Source organism: Carcharhinus amblyrhynchos, chromosome 23, assembly GCF_965287045.1.
Source record: "Carcharhinus amblyrhynchos chromosome 23, sCarAmb.v2.hapA, whole genome shotgun sequence".
Classification (NCBI taxonomy): domain Eukaryota; kingdom Metazoa; phylum Chordata; class Chondrichthyes; order Carcharhiniformes; family Carcharhinidae; genus Carcharhinus; species Carcharhinus amblyrhynchos.
The window spans coordinates 4,411,650-4,433,900 of NC_137346.1; the positions used below are offsets into that span (position 1 = coordinate 4,411,650).

Genomic DNA, 22,251 nt, shown 5'->3' on the forward strand with positions numbered 1-22,251 from the left:
AACAGGTTTATTTGGAATCACAAGCTTTCGGAGAGCTGCTCCTTCCAAGATATTTGGGGCAGAGTTTAAAATTTCTGATCCCTCAATTTCCAAAGCATTTATTTTGAACTGTGGTACATTAAATTATGCTGTATGGAAGTAATTTTGTTTGCGCAATCACAGGGTTTCCAGGACTAAATGTGAATTCAGTACTGGAAACTCTAATTACAGGATTATATTGCCCTTCACTTCAAAACAATCCATCACCTCTGAAATGATTTCAGTAAAGTTCCTGCTCGAAATTTCTCTCTCGCCGTCCATCTCTGCCAATCTCTTTTATTTGAATTTTTATTCTTTTTGATTTTTTAATTCAATTATCTTATCAAAGAAAAGTAAAGCACAGGAACAGGCCCTTCAGCCCTCCCAAGCCTATGCTGATCATGATGCCCTATCTAAACAAACAAAAGGCCTGTTGCCGTTACTCGGTTCCTATCCCTCTATTCCATCCCTCTCCATGTACCCATCTAGATGCCTCTTAAATGTTGCTAATGTACCTGCTTTCACCATCACCTCTGGCAGCGCGTTCCAGGCACCCAGCACTTTCTGCGTGAAAAACTTCCCCTTAAGTTCTTTCATTTTTATTATTTTATCTATGTGTAACCTTTTACTGCTTGTTTTTATTCTACCTTCAACTCTTTTATGAATATAGTGACCTAATCATATTGAGCCATAACCTTAGTTGGTGTGAGATGGGGAGAGTGAGTCTGGAGGCTAAATAATTCAGTTGACTTTAGGGAGAATGAAAAGAACTTGCAATTCATAAATCTTTCAAAAATTTAGGATGTCCCAAAGCCCTTCATACCCAATGAAAGACTTATGCACCTTCCTTCGCTTGTAACGTAGGAAATGCAGCAGCCAGTTTGCACCCAGCAAGTTTCCACAAATAGCAGTGTGATAATCTGTTTAATAATGGATGAGGGCGAAATATTGGCCCGGGCAGTAGGCCATGGGATTTGATACGTTCACCCAAGAGGCTAGACAGGGGCAATACTCACTCTAACCATCACACACCAATTTGGATTCTGGCTGCCACTGTGTACTCTGAGGTAGAATTCAGGGAAGTAACAAAATTAACAGAACCAGGTAACCAAGAATGAAGGAGAGATAATGAAGTGAAAGAGACGGAGGGACACAGATGGTTTTGAAACCAAAAGGGAAAAGAGAAAGATCAAGAAAGTGGGAAACAAATAGATGAAATAATTAGATTTATGTTAGGAGTGGAGATGACCAGTTGGAGAAAGTTAAGGAAAGCATTCAGCACGTGCAGATAGTTGACCTAGAAAGTGTAGATAGAGTACTGGCCAAAACTAAATTACTATCTGGGGCCAGCATCTATGGCATTAGGAACATGCTTTGAGGACCAATTGGCAATGAAATTAGCGCAGAAATTTCTGGAAGCAATCCAGTATCCTCCATGACGGTAACAGGGAAAAATTAGATCAGAAATAAAAGGAGCAGAGAAGAGCTGACTATGCCTTGGAATATGTGCCGAGGCTGATGCTTGCTTTCTCACACCCCTCTGAATCACATGGCTCCACTGATCATTTTTACAGGCAGTTTCTTTCACACACCATTTGACAAAAATACCCATTGTTGTAGAATTCTACATACACATGATCCCCTGACTAGGAGGAAGATAGGGGCTGGGTATTACATGATGGCTGACTTACCCATGACCTTTCAGAGCTTCTCCAGTATCATTAAAGCTTATGTCAGGAGTTTGATGGGATATTCACCACTTGCCTGGATAGGTGCAGCTGCAATTTTGCACAGAAAGTTTAACATTATTTCAAATAGATAATTTGCTGTGCTGAGCTATCAAACCACACCTTTATCTATTCCCTCACCCACTAGCACATTATTGGTTCATAGAATCATAAGTAGAATTATTTGTAGCACAGAAGGAGCCATTCAGTCCACCAAGCCTATGCTGGCTCCAGTATATACTTTCTAAAGTATACATTGCTGTCTCTCACCTTTGACCTTGTGATTGTTACCACAGAAGAGTGAGCACATTAATGTTTTAGTTCCATCTTCATCTTTAGAATTCACTCCTTGTTCCCCCCTCTGCTTCGGTAGAGCAATTTATTCACACTGTTGTGTGAATCCTGCAAAATGGAAGTCAAAGCAAATAACTTGAATCTTTAAAACATCAGTATCCATTTCAAGGGTCCAACTTGGCTGAATATATGCTGTACAATTAACTTTTTGTTTCATTCATTTTGTTTGTCTTTGACTTTGTGATGGAGTACTTTAACTTGGGAAACATTGTCATCTTTGTTTGTATAGTGAGTTTATTACTGCGTGTTTTTAATTTCACACACTGTGTTGTCATGGATGTGTATTGACGTTTCTTTATTGTTGCGGTGTTGAAATCCTGGAATTCTGTACCCAACATCAGTGAAGAATCTAATGTCAAAAGACCGTAGCTGTTGAAAGCAAAGCACACCTTGTCCCGAAACTTAGGGATAGACTGCAAACCTCAGCATGGTCCACATTTCCAGAACAAATTTTAAAAAGGCGTCAAATGGAATATCAAGCCATGGAGACTAATGAAATAAATGAGAGTATGAGTATTCCATTGGTAGAATTGGTGTTGACATGATGTCAGTCATCTACAAGTTCTAACGCTCTTCTGGTGAGGCCGAAATGAAACTAATCAGCTTCCTATTTGCTGAAAAGAGAAATATGTTGCCAAAGTTTTCAATCTTGCACTCATCAGGACAAATGCAAGAACATCGTTTGCTCATCAAACTGAATTGATTTACCAGCGAATCAGCATCTTGTAGTATAACTTGTTATGATTATTTGAAATTTGGTATTCTTGCATTTGTCCTGATGGGACCAATTTTACCATCACGTTGTGCCCGTTTTGGGGCACAAAAATTTGATAAAGTCAGGTGTGAGGCGAGTAGCACAATCCGTGCCCGCCTCCATGGTGGTTCCCCCTTTACTGAGGCCCGAAAATGGCCGCTATCAGGACTGCGCCTGAAACGGGCATGACAGCCATTTAAGTACTGGCCTTCATTAATCGAGGGATTGAGTTTAGGAGTCGGGAGGTAATGCTGCAACTTTATAGAACCCTTGTCAGACCCCACTTGGAGTACTGTGCACAGTTCTGGTCGTCTCACTACAGGAAGGATGTGGAAGCTATTGAGAGGGTGCAGAGGAGATTTACAAGGATGTTGCCTGGATTGGGAGGCATGCCTTATGAAGATAGGTTGAGGGAGCTAGGTCTCTTCTCCCTGGAGAGACGAAGGTTGAGAGGTGACCTGATAGAGGTTTATAAAATGTTGAGAGGAATAGATAGGGTGGATTCTCGGAGGCTATTTCCCAGGGCTGAAATGGTCGCTACGAGAGGACACAGGTTTAAGGTGCTGGGAAGCAAGTACAGAGGAGATGTTAGGGGAAAGTTTTTCACTCAGAGGGTGGTGAGTGAATGGAATCAGCTGCCATCGGTGGTGGTGGAGGCGAACTCGCTGGGGTCTTTTAAAAGACTTCTGGATGAGTATATGGGATCTAATGGCATTGGAAGTTACAGATAGTTCTATGGCTTGGTAGGTATAGGTGTGATCAGCGCAACTTGTGGGCCGAAGGGCCTGTTTATGCTGTAGTGTTCTGCATTTGCATGCATTTAAATTGATTTAGTGGGCTATATGCCCAACTTTATCAGCATTTCCCCTTTACCACTGCATTCACATATCCAGAATCAGTGCGAAACAGACATACTCCGTAAAAGTCCGATTCAGGCGCTCCAGTTAGTGAGGAGGTAGGTGCCTAGCGTCCGACGGTTCTCTGCTTAACATCGTGGTGGGGGGGGAGCTGCGGGTGGTGGTGGTGGTGGTCGCTGCCACTCTGCCTGAAATCGGTTGGAGGGGCGGATAAGGGGATCAGCAATGTTGGGGGGGATGGGGTAATGTCTGTGGGAGCCGGGGGAGGCATTAGCCAGCCCAGGAGGGATGTGGCAGGGGAGCTGCATTCCATCATTTTCTTTTCATTCAGTTGGAGGTGCCGATCGGAGCTGCATGACTTTGGGCAAATTAAGGCCATGGGCTTCTGCACTGTGATTCAGAATTGCTGATATTTTTTCAGGCAGTGTGCGTATGGGGGCGCCTGGATCTGAAACACTCCCAGTTTCAAGTCCACCCAGCACCCAGAATCAAAATGGTAAAATAGTGCAAGGTGAAAAGCTTCGGCAACATGTCTCCATTTTCAGCACTATTCAAATTCCAATCTCCCGTAATTCTTATTTCTTAAATATTTTCTCCCTCTCTAGCTGTGACAGACTGCATCATCACTAATGTTTTACTCGTCTAAGTGGCTCATTTGAGATTGGGAAATATTTGTATCGAGGATCCCAGAATGAATCTGTGTTTCTTCATATTGACAGAAAATAAGATTATGCCGTCAGATGTCATGGGCAACACCATAGCCCAGTGGACAGCACTACTGCCTCACAGCGCCAGGGACCTGAGTTTAATTCTGGCCTTGGATGATTGTGTGGAATTTGCACATTTTCCCTGTGTCTGTGCGGGTTTCCTCCGGGTACTCCGGTTTCCTCCCATAGTCCAAAGATGTGTGGGTTAGGTTGATTAGCCACGCTAACTTGCCCCTGAGTGTCTAAAAATGTGTAGGTTAGGGGTGGATTAGCTATGGTAAAATGCATGGGGTTATGGAGATCGGGTGGAGGAGTGGGCCTGGGTAAGATGCTCTTTGGGGAGTCGGTACAGACTTGATGGGCCGAATGGCCTCTTTCTGCACTGTGGTGATTTTGTGATTGACTAGATAGTCAGTCATCTTACCCACAGTAGCCAATAATCCTTCAAGACCTGGCTGTTTTAATTTCTCCTCCACTTGTTCCCAGCCTGTTGTTACATTTTCATTCAGATCCTTCATTATTTATCAAGTTTTCCATGTGGTTGGTTCTGTTATGGGGAAAAAATAGATGGGTTTGCATTATGATAGCACCTTTCACTATCTTAAAGTGACTCACAGGAAATGGAATATTTTTGAAGTGCAGTTGTGATGTAGGAAATGTGATGCCTATTTACACCCAGCAAGCTTACACAAACACTGTGACAACGAACAGATAATCTGTCTTTATTGATGCTACTTACAGGATCATTGTTGGCCAGGACACTGGGGCAAGCTCCCCTGCTGTTCTTTAAAATTGTGTATTGGGATTTTTTACATTCACTAGAATTATAGAATCCCTACAGTGCAGAAGGAGCCCATTTTGCCCATCAAGCCTGCACTGACCACAATCCCACCCAGGCTCTGTAACCCCACATATTTACCCTCCTAATCCCCCAATATTAAGGGGCAATTTATCATGGCCAATCAACATTACCTGCACATCTTTGGAATGTGGGAGGAAACCCACGCAGACACGAGGAGAATGTGCAAACTCCACACAGTCACCCAAGGCTGGAATTGAATCTGGTCCCTGACACTGTGAGGCAGCAGTTCTAACTACTGCGCCACCATACTACCGTGAGAAGGGAGGTATAATGAAAATGCTATTTAATGCTTCATCCAAAATGTGGTAAACCTACATGGCGGTCCCTCAATGGGAGTCATTCCATCTCTCTTTTCATAGCTATTGATTTAAAGCAGCACATTGCACACTCACTCCCCCACCCATTGCAATCTTATTGCTGGTTTTACATGTTGATGTTGTTATGATCCCAGCTTGTAACTGGATGAGAAGATCCTAAAATGCAACCCAAGCTCAAAAGAATCACAAAATCACAGAATGCTACAGTGCAGAAGAGGCCCTTTGGCCCACTGAGTCTGCACCAGCGCATGAAAGATCCTGACCTGCCCACCTAATCCCATTTGCTAGCAGTTGGTTCATAGCTTTTAATGTTATGGGAGTGTGTATGAGGACAGCCTCAACTGGGATCTTGGGTTCATGCCACAGTACATGAAATCCCCACCATTTGGCCTGGGCTTGCAACGTTATGGAGGCCAGGTACTTTTTAAACAATGTGAAGCATCCTGTCTCCACCGCTCTCTCAAGCAGTGTGTTCCAGACCATCACCATCCTCTGGGTAAAAACATTTTTCCTCAAAGTGCCCCTAAACCTTCTACTCTCCCCTCACTTTTAATTTGCGTCCACTCATAATTGATTCTTCAACCAAGGGGAACAGCTGTTCCCTATCCATCCTGTCCATGCCCCTCATGATCTTGAACACCTCAATCAGGTCGCCTCTCAATCTTCTCTGCTCCAGAGAAAACAACCCAAGCCTATCCTACCTCTCTTTATCACTTAAGTGTTCTACCCCAGGCAGCATCCTGGTGAATGCCCTCTGCACTTCTTCCACTGCGATCAGCCAGAAATGCACACAGTACTTCAGCTGTGATCTCACCAAAATTCTGTGCAACTCCATCATGACCTCTCTGGCTTTGAAATCTATACCCCAATTGATAAAAGCGAGTGTGCCATATACCTTTTATGCCACACTATCAACCAGCCTTTCCACCTTCAGTGATCTTTGGGCAAACACACCCAGGTCCTTTTGTTCTTCAAAACTTTGGTGTGTCAGACCTTTCATAGGTGTACTTCCTTGTCACCGTAACTTCTTTTTATCAAACGTTGAGGGACAGAATCACACTAATCACTAATTGGTTTTAACAACAAAACATTTAATAAACATGAAAGAAATGGATAATGATATAATACTGTTTTACTCTCTCCTTGGCTTAACAAATACGTGCAAATTTTAAGATTAACATGGATGACACACTATAATTGAATCAATGGTCTTTTAAACACACAGAGTTCTCTTTGAAAGCACACCTGCTGTGGGCAGATACACATTCCTCCCTGAACCCAAGTGAGTTCTGGGGATTTCTCCTCAGAATCCTCCAGATGATTATTATGTGAAAGCTTCCAAACTCCACTCCCAATACAAGCCCGCTTTAAGACCTTTTCTCATAATATAGCTTCCCATTAGCAGGATGTCTCCTGAACTTCACTCCATGTTTTCCAAAGGACTTTTTTGAACAGAGCTTCCTTTCCATTTCTACCAAGGAATCCACTCCAGGTTTTTCACCAATCCCTTTTAGGATTTCTTTGGCTTGACTTCCACTGTTACACTAATTCTAATATCCAGCCAATATATTCTTCCCAATTACTTTAAAATTTATTTAAGACATTCTAAACTTCAGGATTACCTTAGAAATCTTTCTCTAGCATTATCATCAGTCAATTCCAACTCAGCTTTGCCTGAGATGCCCATAAATAGTACCCTGTTCTATTTCCAGGATTCCAGAACACTTGAACTTTAGTTCCTCTGGAGCTTGCTTTATTGCATCTTATCCCATTGTACAGCTTTTCTTCCAGCAAAGCTGAGAGAGATGTTCCCTCTCTAGCTGCCTGCCAACAACTGCTCTGGCTTCCAGTTAAAACCAAGAACAAAGGAAAAGTTTTTTTCCTTACAAGTGCCTCTAGTTGCAAAGCAACAAAATTTATTTTTCACGCCCTGTAAGCACAATAGCGTCACAATTGAAATTTAACCAGCTCCCACATGTACAAGCACCTTTGTCCAGCATGAATCTAACATAAATATTAAGTTAAATCCTCCTAAAGCTATATCTTATATCTAATGTTTATCCATACAAATATAAATCACTTCAAACTACCTTTGGTTTCCTAACATGGTGATAAACATTGTGCTGCTCCACACGTTCAGTTTGAAATATTTACTCGCAGCAATGATAGGCGAAAATGGAGTAAAAATTATTTCTTGATTGTTCTTTTCTTTCTTTCTCAGGGTTTTGGTAGTTGTTTTACAGGAGAAGATTGCCACCTTCGACAGCTGTACCTTCACTAAAAAATTCTTTGTCACAAGTATGTACCAAGCCTATATAAACTCTAAATGTGTTTTTAAACGATGTTGCAATATTTGTAAATCTTGTTATGTGAAGTTCTGTTCTTTTGGAATTGGATTATGGCTGGGCAGACTGATTTGGTTTGGGATTATTAGTAGCCTTCAACGAGAAGAAATGGTTCTATGGCCTGCAGATGTGAACACATTATATGTGTTTAGGGAAGGTTCTCAAAGCCAAATGTCAATTATTCTTGTGATCGATGTAGGAAAGGATGGGGTGGAGACAGATTTTTTTTTTGTTATTTCTTTTTTGATTGTGGGTACTACAGCATTTGTTACCATGCCAATTTGTCTGAAGAAAGTGGCCCTTGAACCATTACATGCCTTGTAATGGTGCTGTCACAATGGTGATAGGTCGGGAATCCCGGAATATTGAGCCAACAACGATACAGGGCTGCCAATGGATATCCAACTCAAGATAGTTTGTAACAAAAGCTGAGAATGCAGGACTGGCAGCATCTGTAGAGTGGAAAACAGAATTAATGGCTAGAATTCTACCACCTCGCCCACCATTGAATCGGAGTGGGCCAGGGTCCGACAACGGAAATCTCCGTTGATCTAGGGTAGGAATTTCTGGTCTCACCCGAGCAAGGCCATAAAACCCCGCTCAAACTTTCAAGTCCAGATGATTCTTCTTCTTCAGAACTAAAGAGAGAGAGAAATGTGTTTGATGATATACTGTATAAGAGGAGCTGGAATGGCTAGAACACAATTGAAGGTCAGTGATTAGTGTGAACTAGAAAAGATTGCAACAAAGATGTAGCAAAAGTTAAGAACATGTGATAGATGGCCCAGTAGAGTGGAGGAGGGAGAACATTTTGGTTTCCTAACAATGTGATAAACATTGTGCTGCTCCCCACGTTCAATTTGAAATATTTACTTGCAACAATGATAGGGGAAAATGGAGTAAAAATTGGGATATATTAAAAAATCGGTTAATATGGAGGAGAAGGGTTACATCTGCAGTTATTATGATTGGTGTTATTGCGTCTTGAAGGCTGTAACTGTCTAACTGAAGATGAGGTGTTGTTCTTCCAGTCTGCATTTGGCTTCACTGAAGCTTTGAATTAGGTCAAGGACAGACATGTGGGCATGAAGGCAAGATGCTGAGTTAAAATGGTAAGCAACAGGAAGTTGGGGTCATGCTTGCGGGCTGAGTGAAGGTGTTCTGTAAAGCAGTCACCCATTATTTCATGCAATCTTCCAACATGCGTACAGGTATTAGGGACAGCTACAATAGATCTTAAATAGAACAAAGTTGTGAAAATGCTCTGCAACAACAGTAGACTATAAGACATAGGAACGGAATTAGGCCACTCGGCCCATCAAATCTGCTTCGCCATTCAATCGTGGCTGATATTTTTCTCATCCCCATTCTCCTGCCTTTTCCCCAAAGCCCCTGATCCCCTTATTAATCAGGAACCTATCTATCCCTGTCTTAAAGGCACTCAATGACCTGGCCTCCACAGCCTTCTGTGGCAAAGAGTTCCACAGATTCACCAATCTCTGGCTGAAGAAATTCCTCCTCATCTCTGTTTTGAAGGATTGTCCCTTTAGTCTGAGGTTGGGCCCTCTGGTTCAAGTTTTTCCTGCTAGTCGAAACATCTTTCCCACGTCCACTGCATCCAAGTCTCGCAGTATCCTGTAAGTTTCAATAAGATCCTCCTCATCCTTCTAAACTCCAACGAGTACAGACACTGAGACCTCAACCGTTCCTCATATGACAAGCTGTTCTTTCAAGAGATCGTTCTTGTGAACCTTCTCAGACCCTTTCCAAGGCCAGCATGCCCTTCCTTAAATACAGGGCCCAAAACTGCTCTCAATACTCCAAATGGGATCTGACCAAATCCTTATACAGCCTCAGAAGTACATCCCTGCTCTTGTATTCTAGCCCTCTTAACACGAATGCTAACATTGCATTTGTCTTCCTAGCTGCTGACTGAACCTGCACGTTAATCTTGAGAGAATCTTAAGAACATAAGAACATAAGAAATAGGAGCAGGAGTAGGCCATCTAGCCCTTCGAGCCTGCCCCGCCATTCAATAAGATCATGGCTGATCTGTCGTGGCTCAGTTCCACGTTCCCGCCCTCTCCCCATAACCCTTAATCCCCTCTCTTATCAAAAACCCATCAACCCGTGTCTTAAAAATATTTAGTGAGGTAGCCTCCACCACTTCAACGGGCAGAGAATTCCAGAGATTCACCACCCTTTGAGTGAAGAAGTTCCTCCTCAACTCCGTTCTAAACCGCCCCCCCCCCCTTTATCTTGAGGCTGTGCCCCCTAGTCCTACTATCCTTTCTGAGCGGGAAAAGCCTCTCCACCTCTATCCTATCCATCCCATTCATCATCTTATATGTCTCAATGAGATCTCCCCATATTCTTGAACAAGGACTCCCAAGTACCTTTGTGTTTCTGATTTCCTAAGCATTTCTCCATTTAGAAAATAGTCTATGCCTCCATTCCTCCTTGCAAAGTGCATAACTTCACACTTTTCCACATTATATTCCATTTGCCCACTCTTTGCCCACTCTTCTAAGCTGTCCAAGTCCTTCTGCAGCCCCCCTACTTCCTCAATACTACTTGTCCCTCTACATAACTTTGTATCATCTGCAAACTTAGAAACAGTGTCTTCATTGCCAACATAGCTCCTATTAAGATCGTGATGACAAAATATTTTTCAATGGTTGGAAAAAATCAGACCTTGGTGAAGGCAACAATTCCATTGAAAATGGTTTTTTTATTATTCGTTCATAGAATGCTGGCTAGTCCAGCATTTATTGCCCACCTTAATTGGCTGTGAGAAGGTTCTGCTGAGCTGCCTTCGTGAACTGCTGTAGTCCTATGGTGTAAGTACACCTACACTGCTGTTAGTGAGTTGCCATGATTTTGACTCAGCCACAGTGAAGGAAGACATTATAGTTCCAAGTCAGGATCTTGTGTGGCTTGGATATGAACTCGGAACTGGTGGTGTTCCATGTGTTCTTGTCATTCTCGATGGTAGCAATTATGGGTTTGGAAGGTTCTTTCAAAGTAATCTTGGAACGTTCCTGCAGTGCATCTTGTAGATGGTACACATTGGTACATTGTTCGTAAAAGGAGTAAATGTTGAAGGTGGTGGATGGGGTGCCAATCAAGTATGTCCTGAATGTTAAAGAACAAAGAACAGTACAGCACAGGAAACAGGCCCTTTGGCCCTCCAAGCTTGTGCCGCGCATTGGTGCAACTAGACCATTTGTTTGTATCCCTCCATCCCCAAGCTGCTCATGTGTCTATCCAGGTAATTCTTAAACGATGCCAGCGTGCCTGCCTCCACCACCCTACTTCGCAGCGCATCCCAGGCCCCCACCACTCTCTGCGTAAAAAACGTCCCTCTGATATCGGAGTTATACCTCGCCCCTCTCACCTTGAGCCTGTGACCCCTTGTGATCGTCACCTCCGACCTGGGGAAAAGTTTCCCACTATTCACCCTATCTATATCCTTCGTAATTTTGTACACTTCTATTAGGTCTCCCCTCATTCTCCGTCTTTCCAGGGAGAACAAACCCAGTCTACCCAATCTCTCCTCATAGCTAAGACCCTCCATACCAGGCAACATCCTGGTAAACCTTCTCTGCACTCTCTCTAAAGCCCTCATGTCCTATTGTCAAGTTTCTTTAGTGTTGTTGGAGCTGTAATCATTCAGGCAAATGGAGAGCATTCCATCACACTCCTGACTTGTGCCTTGTAGATGGTGGGCAGACTTTAGGGAGTTAGGAGATGAGTCATTCTTCACTGAGTTCCCAGCTTCTTACCTGCTCTTGTAGCCACAGTGTTTATACGATGGTCCAGTTAAGTTATTGGTTAATGGTACTCCCAGTCTTTTGATAGTGGGAATTAAGCGATGGCAATGCGATTGAGTGTTAAGGGGAGTTGGTTCGATCCTTCTTGGGCTAGAAGGTGTTTTGAAGATGGGAACCAGTGAAACAATTTTAGGGGCAAAACTTTGGTGGTTTCTCCAACTGCACTTTACTGGAATGTTTTTCTTAGATTATGTACTCAAGCCCTGTAATAGAACTTAAATTCTCAATCTGCTGATTGAATGATAAGAGTGCTGCTAACTAAGAGAAATGCCAGATCTTAATTGTATCTTAACCTGGCTGTTACAAATCCCAAACATGAGTCTGAGCTCAAGTGATGACTTAAAAAAACTCAAAATCTAAATTGCGTGACCATCCCTGAATAACAAGTGTCACAAGCTGAATTTGCACCTGCCAAGCTTAAAGCTGCAAATAATTGAAAATTGCTGGCTTTGGTGATTTTAGGTACTGTTTTTCAGTGTCATTTATGGGTTGGATGGTTAATATTTGATGAAGTCACGTTGGGAGGGATTAGGCAACAGTGCCTTGTGCAGGTCACAGAGCCTCCCCATCATATTCATAGTGGTGTTTTGCTGACCTCAACAGCTCATACTTTTAGCAAATCTGGCAAGCAATGCCAAGGACTGTTTCCTAATCTGCTTATTTGTTTATTCTTCTTAACGCTTTGAGAATCAAAAGAAAGCACCTTTGCATTGTGGATAGATTTTAAAAATTGGAGAATCAATACAACCACAAACTAGCTGGACTGAATGATCTGCTTTGGTGCTATAAATTCAATGTACTTACCTGTAAATAAATATATGACCAAGGTAACTATCTATAACATGACAACATATACTTCCTGTTTGCACCATTTGACTTCCTGTTGCTGTGTGCTTTGGTCAGACTTTTCCGATTATTAGTACTTCAGTCCCCAGAATCATAATCAAAAATATCTCTGAAAATTCATCACTCTGATTATGTAATCTGGGTTCCCACAAGTCCCTCAAAATCTTTTCCAGTTACTCTTTCATCTTCCTTTTTTCTAAATCATTGACTGGAATTTTACCATCCCACTTGCCACAGGAATCAGAGTGGCAAGGGGCGGCCCATGGAAAGATCCATTGACCTTGGGCAAGATTTTATGGTTTCGGGATGAGCGAGGCTGTAAAATCCCACCGAATGATTTTTTTCCATGTCCTCTGCTGGAATTTTACCGCATCACCCCCCCAAGGTGCAAAAGATCCTGCCCGAGGCCAACGGAGAATTCCGTTCTGCGAGCCTCACCCGCCCTGATTCTGGGGCAGGCGTGCCAGTAAAGTTTTGGCCCTCAATGATGGTTTAAACAGAAGGAAAATAAAATCAAGTGCTTCCTATTAGATTAAAATACAAGTTGTCAAAATAAATTATATATTTCAGAATAAAATGATTAAGTTTATTGTGTCTTAATGTCTTCATTAAGGATTTTACTTGAAGGTAACAACTGCTCCCAAAGGCCTAAGCAGTTTTTTTTTTGGTATTTTCTCCAGCCCTGTCAGTGAAATTATCTTTCATTTCTCCAAACTCTAGAGAGTATTGGCCCATTCGACTCAATCTCTCATCACATGACATTCTTCTTATCCCAGGAAATAATGTAGTGTATAATCTATATTATAACTTGCTGTCTGATGTCATTTAGTCAAGAGGTTAATAGGGGGAGGATTTGATCTCCATCTCACATTCCCAGTGAGGTGGATTTGATTCACCGTCACTGATGGTCATTCCTGCCCCTCCAGTTTACTGATAAAATATAATGTTCTTTGTATTTCCCTCAGTGTTGATTGAGCATTTTTGCCAACAAACGACTATCATCAATTTGAAAGTGAATGTCCTGAGGATGGCATTAACGTATATTTATGTTTCAATTATGTATCTGTCTTTGGTGGACAGTTGGAGTGAATATGGTGTCCTGTGAATAAGCACAAAGCAGGTGCACTTCAGTAAATGCATTCAGAAACTTATCATCCTTCAGGCTTTGTTAACTATTTATTTCTAATAATGGTAACTGATGGGTTCAGTTACCAGTAAAAGAGAAGCAAATAAGTCCTGAACTTCAGGTCGTAGGGTTTCAGAATATAATGTTTGCTTAAAATTCCTCTGATTCCCATTTTGGCACAGATATTAACCTATTCATTTGAAACTTTTAAAAATATGTACTTTGTAAAACTAAGCTTTTCTTTGGCTCCTGTTGCCCCATTGGTGTCCGCTCATTGTACCCTGTACTCTTGCTCTCTCATCTTGTTGTTTAACTTCTCACAGTCAGTCGGTGACGGAGAAGACTAGAAGCCAATCTTTACTTTTGATTTATTTGATCAGTGAGACAATACAAATGGATAGTTCCTGGCTCTACATCACACCAACAGTGTCAATTGGTGTCTCTTTATATTTGTCTAAAATCAAGTAAACATCTTGATTAATTAAAGAGTGTGTTAAGTGTCTCTTTATAATTTTTTGAGGAAACAAAAATCAAATGAACAGATGATCACCCACTTTACAAAGATACTGTAATTAAAACAAAATTCTTCAATGGAAACCTGTCAAACTAAAATATTGTTACTGGTCTAATGGTGCACTCCAGCCCCTGGGCATCCCCAAACCTGTATACACAACCTTAAATTTAAACAATTGACATACTTAGTTTCTTTCATCCAATTTGGACATTTCTCCAAATTTCAAAATCCTATCCAAAATCTTTCTCCTTGTCCTTGGCATGGGCCCCTGCCCTAACCTTCTACATTTCCTCCTCCTGCTATTGTTCTTGTTCTTCTGGGTGTACTTGATGAGGCCACTGAGATATGGAATTAAGAAATATGTGAATGTGCAGTATTTGTGCACAAGTATCCCACAGCACAATTTCAAGTATCCAAATAGAATGTAGATGTTTTTAAGAGAAAGCTACATAAACACATGAGGAAGAGAGAAATAGAAAATTATGTTCGATAGGTTCAGATGTTAAGAGGCTTATGTGGAGCATAAACACTTGTATTGACTAGTTGGGTTGAATTGCCTTTTACTTTGCTGTAAGTTTAACTCCATGTAATATTCCTATACCCAGCTGTTGTGTCTTAAAAGTCTTGTGATTGCGCACAATTTCTTTGGTCGCACTTGACTCACAGTTTGTTCATACCTCTCTATTTATCACACCTTCCCCATGCCTGTAGTCGGGTGTGAAAGTGGAGGAAACACTAGTAGCTAGTTCCCCTATTTTAAGGACACGCGAATTCTTGAATGACAGTTATATATATATATGATATCTGGATAGCCATAGAGGTTTACAGCATGGAAATAGGCCCTTCTGCCCAACTTGTCCATGGCGCCCCCTTTTTTAACCCCTAAGCTAGTCCCAATTGCCCGTGTTTGGCCCCTATCCCTCTGTACTCATCTTACCCATGTAACTGCCTAAACACTTTTTAAAAGACAAAATTGTACCTGCCTCTACTACTACCTCTGGCAGCTTGTTCCAGACACTCATCACTCTCTGTGTGAAAAATTTACTCCTCTGGACTCTTTTGTTTCTCTGCCCCCCCATTCACATTAAACCTATCCCTCCAGTCTTAGACTCCCCTGCCTTTGAGAAAAGATATTGACTATCTGGCTGATCTGTGCTCCTCACTATTTTATAGATCTCTATAAGATCACCCTTAAGCCTTCTACGTTCCAGAGGGAAAACGTCCCAGCCTATCCAGCCTCTCCTTATAACTTACTTTCATAACTGTACATCCTAAATTATCCATACCTACTATTAAACTTGCATTTCAGTCTTCCCACCACAGGAAGGGCTGTTGTGTATCTAAAATGATCTTTCAACTGTGTGAACAACTAGAGGGAAGGCATTTTGTAATGTATTGCACTTTTAACAATGAATGAATTCAACTTTTTTGAATGAGTGTGGCACCCAGATACAATCTGGTTTTGGGGCACTATGCCAGCAAGCAATGAATTATATAAATAAATGAAACCTCAATATGTAGGTGGGGGATCAACTGCCAATTAATTATCATGATTCATCCAGCCTCAATAGATTTTACCGGTCAACAGAGGAGGTGGGCCACTCAGCAAGATGCTGCCTAAGTAGATTGCATCGGTTTTCAGAAGGTGGGGGGGGGGGCACAATGCCAGCGGTTAATTACTACATTAGCGCGTTTGTCTTCCTCAAACCGGTTTAGGCTGAGGAAGGAAAGCTTGCCAACTGTTAATGCGATAAATGCTGATGCGTCTACCCTCAATGTGCTGACTCCAGCTTCAGTAGTAGCAGTAGGCCAACTGGGGATTGCCGAATAAAAAATGCAACATCCTAAAATGCAGTAGAATTTTGTGGGGAGCAGATGTCACTACAATTAATTCATCCATTAAGGAAAAAACCTGAGCCTTAGTAAATGTAACCAAATTTCAGTGGCAGGTGAACATCCCAAATTATCCATGCTTACTATTAAACTTGTATTTCAGTCTTCCCACCACAGGAAGGGCTGTGGTGTATCTAAAACGCACACATTCACGACCCAGGAACAGATCCAGTAGAATCTTGGAAGGAACATGGTAGCTGCTAATTAATAAATGAAGTACTTTGGATGTATGTGGAGCAAGGAAGCTATCCATAATCTATTAAATAGATGTCAATCTGAATAGGCATAGTCAAGTTTGGAGATATCCAGACACCAACACATTAATTCATTCATTCTCTCACTTCTGCCACCACCATCACCACATCATAATCACTTTCTTATCAGATGCTATTTTCTCAAATTTTTCATCAATAGTGCAAGAGAAGATTCTTGACTGGATGGTGTGCATTTCTTGAAGGTGTAACGCTTTCTGCAACACTTTCCCGATCACGCATCATTGATGATACTTCTCTTGTTTTAAAACATTAGATGGTCTGACACACCATGGGAACACTGCTGTATAAAGAGGAAACACAGCCTGAGAATCAAAAACACTTCACGCTTATTAATCTTGCTGAGTTTTCAGCGTCTTCCAGTTTATGGTTTCTTTTCTTTGTGGAACATGATAAAATGCAGTGTGAGAACAGGCAATCTATTGTTAGCGGAAATGTGTTGTTGTGCAAGGCTTTCATGTCCCACGGTTGCTTAGCCTTAGCTCTTACTCGCAATTGTGAAAAGTTGCAGAATATATAATTCCATACAGAGATGGAGGGACAATCTGAGGGAGAATACCCAGAGCATCTTCGTGAACCCATTGATAGCGAGGTTCAAAGTAACACCCTGCACTGTGGATGATGTGTAGCTATCTGAGGATACTTAATGCCTTTTGTTTCCCTTTTTTCAGGTTGTTTTCCGTGTCCAGGGCCAAATCCTAACCCAATAGCATTGGGAAGCCGCTGGCTTGCCTACGCTGAAAACAAGGTAGGTTGGACCTTTTCTTGTTATGCTTTATGGAGCTGAAGGTGTCCTGAGTACCAATATATTCAGCAAGTGTGATAAGCCAGCAGAGGACAATAAATATTGTGGCTAAAAGGGAAGGTCAGAGGTTGGGTATTCTGCAGCTCCTGATCTCCAATACTTTATTACCATCTATAACCCACAAATCAGGAACATGATGGAATGCTGTCCACTTGCCTGGATAGGTGCAGCTGCAACAACACTCAAGAAGCTCAGCACCTTCCAGGACAAAATGGCTGGCTTGATCCATTATCTTATACTCTTTTAAATACAACAAAAATATCAATAACTTAAACAAAAAAAAGGAGTAATAGTACCTGGTGGGGCATTGTAGCTAAAACAAAATCTCAAAGGAAACTTAACTAACTAAATCAAAATGTCATATTGGGAGGTGATGGGTGAAGATGCACCCCAGTCCCTGTAGAACCCACCAGTCGTGGAAGGTCTGAATTGTGCTGGTGACGGCATATGCTCCCTCTCCAAGGCCACCCAGCTGTGAATGTAGCCATGGATAGAGTTAAATGGCACCCTCGACTGCCTGCCGCAGCCTGGATCTATTAATGGCCATCTTGGCCAAGGCCAGAAGCAGACTTAAAGGAGGATCTCCTCTCTCCACACCCACTCCACACCAGGTAGTTAAAATTAAGGTCCAATACCTGATATGTTCGCTACCTCTACCAACTGCAACAACTTGCTAAGGCTTCTTACTTAGCACCTCCTGAACTTGTAACTGTTATCCAGGACTGCAAGTGCATGCCTGCACATTTTCTTCCAAGTCAACCACCATCCTGACTTGGACATTTAACACCGCTTTTTCATTATCACTAGGTTAAAATCCTAGAATCCCCTCTCCAACAGTACGGTGGGAGTGGTTTCACCATACAAACTGCAGTGGTTCAAGAACTTTCTCGAGGGCAACTTTGAATGGGAAATATGCCAGCAATGCCCATATCCTGTGAATTAATATTTTAGAAGTACATGGCAGCTCAGAGAAACAAGTGTTATAATGAGGATAATTTAATCAGCATCTTGTGTGTCCCACAGGTCATTCTAGTGCGTTGAGTATTTGGGGTAAAATACAGTTAACGTGCTTTCAGCTTTTGGGTGAAAGTTTGCTTCTCATTTTCGGCCCACTCCGCTGCTAGCTACAAAGTGAAAAAGGCCGACTGTGTAAATCTCTCCCTGTCCAAAGCCTCTCCACTGACAAGTCCTCAGCTATGCCTCTTCATGGCAGCACTTGGAAACTGGTTCCCTTGTGGCCCCGGACTAAAATTTCAGAGGATCTTGGAAGACTTATGGCCCCCAGACAGACCATACGCAGAACCACTGGCATGTGGATGTGCCATAGCCGAGCCAAAGTCTCAGCTTTCAGCAAGTCTGGTGTCTTGTAGATATTCTATGCTGATGTTCAGCCTCTCAAGTTCAAAGTCAATCATTGTTGTCTTGTGCTTTCTGACCCCCTATCAGTTCTCTGCACACAGTCATGAAGTTCCAGCTTGCCAATTGAGCAGTTGCCATCCTCCTTCTTTTCATTGTTTGCCAGGTGCAAAGGATTCAGCCACTTGTTGAGTAGAAACTCTGCACTCCAGGCACCCAGTGAAGCAGCTGAATTGCGATGGGTCAGCATCTTGCTAGTTAGAGGCTTGAGGTGTGCGGTGACTGACCAGTGGGACATGATGGATCCTCCCAACATGTGTGAATAGCTCCACAATTTTGTGGATATCTCTGGACTGTTTTGATGGCAAAGAGAGTAAATTCTGGTCTCCACTCCAGATTTTTTATCAAAGATCAACTGATGCTGAAATATGTCTTATTTCTGGCAATTTCTGCAACTAAGCCAATGCCAAGCATAGCACTTTGCATTCTTTTGGATTTAACCATGAAATAAGGAAAGGGGACGCCCCTGATGCTTGAGCAGTCCAGGATCACCATAAATTGTGCCCAGGCTGTTGTGCCCCGGAAAGAACACTTCAGTTATACTGCAGAGCATTTCCACGATGTAGGAGTAGCAGTTACAAGTGAAAGCCCAACTCGATTGGTGCAGAGAATAGTTGCTGCAAACTATCTACAATGTTGGGAGGGACCATCATGTCCCACTAGTCAGTCACTGCACACCTCAAGCCCCTAACTAGTAAGATGCTGACTCACCGCAAGCCAGCTGCTTCATCAGGTGCCTGGAATACAGAGTTTCTGCTCAACAAGTGGGCTGAATCCGTTGCACCAGGCAAACAAATGAAAAGAAAGAGGATGACAACTGTTCAATTGGCAAGCTGGAACTTCACGACTGTGTGCAGAGAATTGATAAGTGGTCAGAAAGCACAAGACAGCAGTGATTGACTTTGAACTTGAGAGGCTGAACATAGAGCATAGGATTTCTACAAGAGACCAGACGTGCTGAGAACGGATCACTGTAAGAAAAACATTACACGTTCATGAGCAAGATTTGGGCTTTCCGTCAGGAACTATTGTCGATGATAGAACTCTCTACAAATGGTTCAAATCTTTTTTCTCCATTTATCCCTCGATTCATACAGGGTCAGCCAAACATGGTCCACGTTCCTTAGACATCATGGTCTGGGAAAGATAAATGAGAACAGTCAAAGGTTGCTTGAGCTTTGTGTCACATCCTTCAGAACAGACCAGATCTTACGAGTACGACCAAGATCAGGGCATTGGCACCAGCTGCATTAGATCATCACCAGATATTACTTTCTGAATAGCATTCTCAGCACATGGACCTATCACAGTACTGACTGTGATGCGGACCACACCTTGGGGTACAGTAGGGCGAGATTGTGGCCCTTGAAAGTGTTAGATCAAGCCGTACCAGACTTGATCTAATACTTCATCTTAGCCAAAAAGCTGAGATGGATTTGAAAATTGCATCAGGTAAAGCCTTGGTTTAACCTCATTCTCTATCCTGACGCTTACTGTACCCTAGCTAAGGGAAACCACGATGGCAGGCGCACCACATCCTCAGTACGATGGGCTAGCCACATCCCCTGCCTGATCATTGTTTCACTCCTGCCAGTTTTGAGGCTAACATCACAGTGCTGGAACCTATCATTGAAGTCAAACAGTCCACACCCATTGATTACAAGAGAAACCTTCGAGTGAGAAAACTCTGAATGTATTAAAAGTCACTTGAAATAAAGTCCAACAAACTGCTAGGCAGTGTGCAAATTAATGTGTGACGAACATGAGGGGTCACAGGTTCAAGGCGACGGGAGTGAGGCTTAACTCAGATATCAGAGGGACGTATTTTACACAAAGGGTGGTGGGGGTCTGGAATGCACTGCCAAGCGGAGTGATGGAGGTGGACACACTGGGATTGTTTAAGACTCATCTGGATAGCCACATGAACAGACTGGGGATGGAGGGATACAAACAAATGGTCTAGTTGGACCAATGAGCGGTGCAGGCTTGGAGGGCCGAACGGCCTGTTTCCTGTGCTGTACTGTTCTTTGTTCTTTAATATTGGTTACAACTCTGAATACTGCAATGTCTTTCGACGCCATCCAGGAGCATGTTTGATTTAATTTGATCTGATTTGTCCACACTTCCCACTGCCTCAGCAAAACAACCAGCATAATTAAGGACCCCACGCACCCCGGACATTCTCTCTTCCACCTTCTTGCTTCAGGAAAAAGATACAAAAGTTTGAGGTCATGTACCAACTGACTCAAAAACAGCTTCTTCCCTGCTGCTGTCAGACTTTTGTATGGACTTACCTTGCATTAAGTTGATCTGTCTCTACACCCTAGCTATGATTGTAACACTACATTCTGCACTCTTTCATTTCCTTCTCTATGAATGGTATGTTTTGTCTGTAGTGCGCAAAAGGCAATACTTTTCGCTGTATACTAATGCATGTGACAATAATAAATCAAATCAAATCAAATTATTGTCACATGCATTAGTATACAGTGAAAAGTATTGTTTCTTGCACACTATACTGACAAAGCATTCCGTAAGTAGAGAAGGAGAGAATGCAGAATGTAGTGTTAACAGTCATAGAGAGAGTTTAAAAGTGTTAGAATAAAGTTTTAGAAGCGTAGATCAAGAGTAAAAGATGGAATTACACGATATGTTGGACACAGTTCAACGTTGCCACGTTCCAGCACCATCTTGGATCATGATCTATGGAAGAATCAAAAAGGCAACTGGTCCATCAGCAAAAATAAATGAAACCAAAGACAAGCGAGGTCATTACTGATTGTAATAAGTAGGTGGAGAGATGGGTGAAGTATTATCATGCGCCTGTATGCTTAGAAAGAGTGCTGTCACCTGAGGAAGCTCCAGACACCGTAGAAAGCACACCATGACCCTGTCATGGTAAAGCTATTGACTTGCTTGCCCTGGGCAACACTCCAGGTGCTGACACTGCGCTGCCTAAACTCATCAAGCACAGGAAACCAGCAGGCCTGCAGATCTGCACAAACTTCTCTCTCTGCTGTAGTGAAGGGGCATTGTCCCAAATTATGCATGATGCAAAGATTGTGACCCGGTACAAGAACAGTTACAACTGCAGCGATTCTAACAGCTAGCAAGACATCTCCATGCTGAACACTGTGGGAAAGATTTTGCCCATCTTGCCCTTATCAGACTACAGATCTTGGCTGAATGTGTCTATCCTGGATGTCAGTGTGGTTTCAGAGCTGGATGATTTATGACTAACATGATCTTCTCTGTCTGGCAGCTGTAAGAGAAATGCTGTGAACAGAGGAGATCACTATATACTGCCTTCATTGATCCCACCCACTCTGAGTAAAGGCAGTTTATTCTAAGTTGCTGGAGAAAATTTTATGTCCACTGAAGCTGTTTGGTGTAATCTTCTGTTTCTACGACAGCATGATGGATAATGTCAGCTGTGATGGAGTAGCATTGGAACCCTTTGAGATCTTAAGCGGAGTTAAGCGGGGTGTCTTCTGGCATCATCGCTCCTTGGCATATCCTTCTCCTTGCTGCTGTCACGTGCCATCTGTACAGTGAATGAGCCACTGAATCATGACCTCTTGGGCATCTATGCTTCCACCGCAAGT

General features: G+C 42.5%; 1 protein-coding gene and 1 long non-coding RNA gene across 5 annotated transcripts in view; one reads left to right on the forward strand and one right to left on the reverse strand.

The window, feature by feature from the left end:
• The window catches only part of bcas3 (BCAS3 microtubule associated cell migration factor), an 891,691-nt gene that overhangs the window by 169,014 nt on the left and 700,426 nt on the right, over positions 1–22,251 (forward strand). For all 4 annotated transcript variants that reach the window (XM_080210581.1, XM_080210584.1, XM_080210583.1 and 1 more), the window contains exons 9-10: positions 7,818–7,894; positions 17,097–17,173. In XM_080210581.1, the coding sequence (XP_080066707.1) occupies positions 7,818–7,894; positions 17,097–17,173 (154 nt within the window). The remainder of the gene's footprint in view (positions 1–7,817; positions 7,895–17,096; positions 17,174–22,251) is intronic.
• Positions 1–22,251, reverse strand: part of LOC145357332 (uncharacterized) — a 76,950-nt gene that overhangs the window by 37,344 nt on the left and 17,355 nt on the right. Inside the window, exon 2 of the long non-coding RNA XR_013889284.1 lies at positions 2,016–2,147. This is a non-coding gene — a long non-coding RNA (uncharacterized LOC145357332). The remainder of the gene's footprint in view (positions 1–2,015; positions 2,148–22,251) is intronic.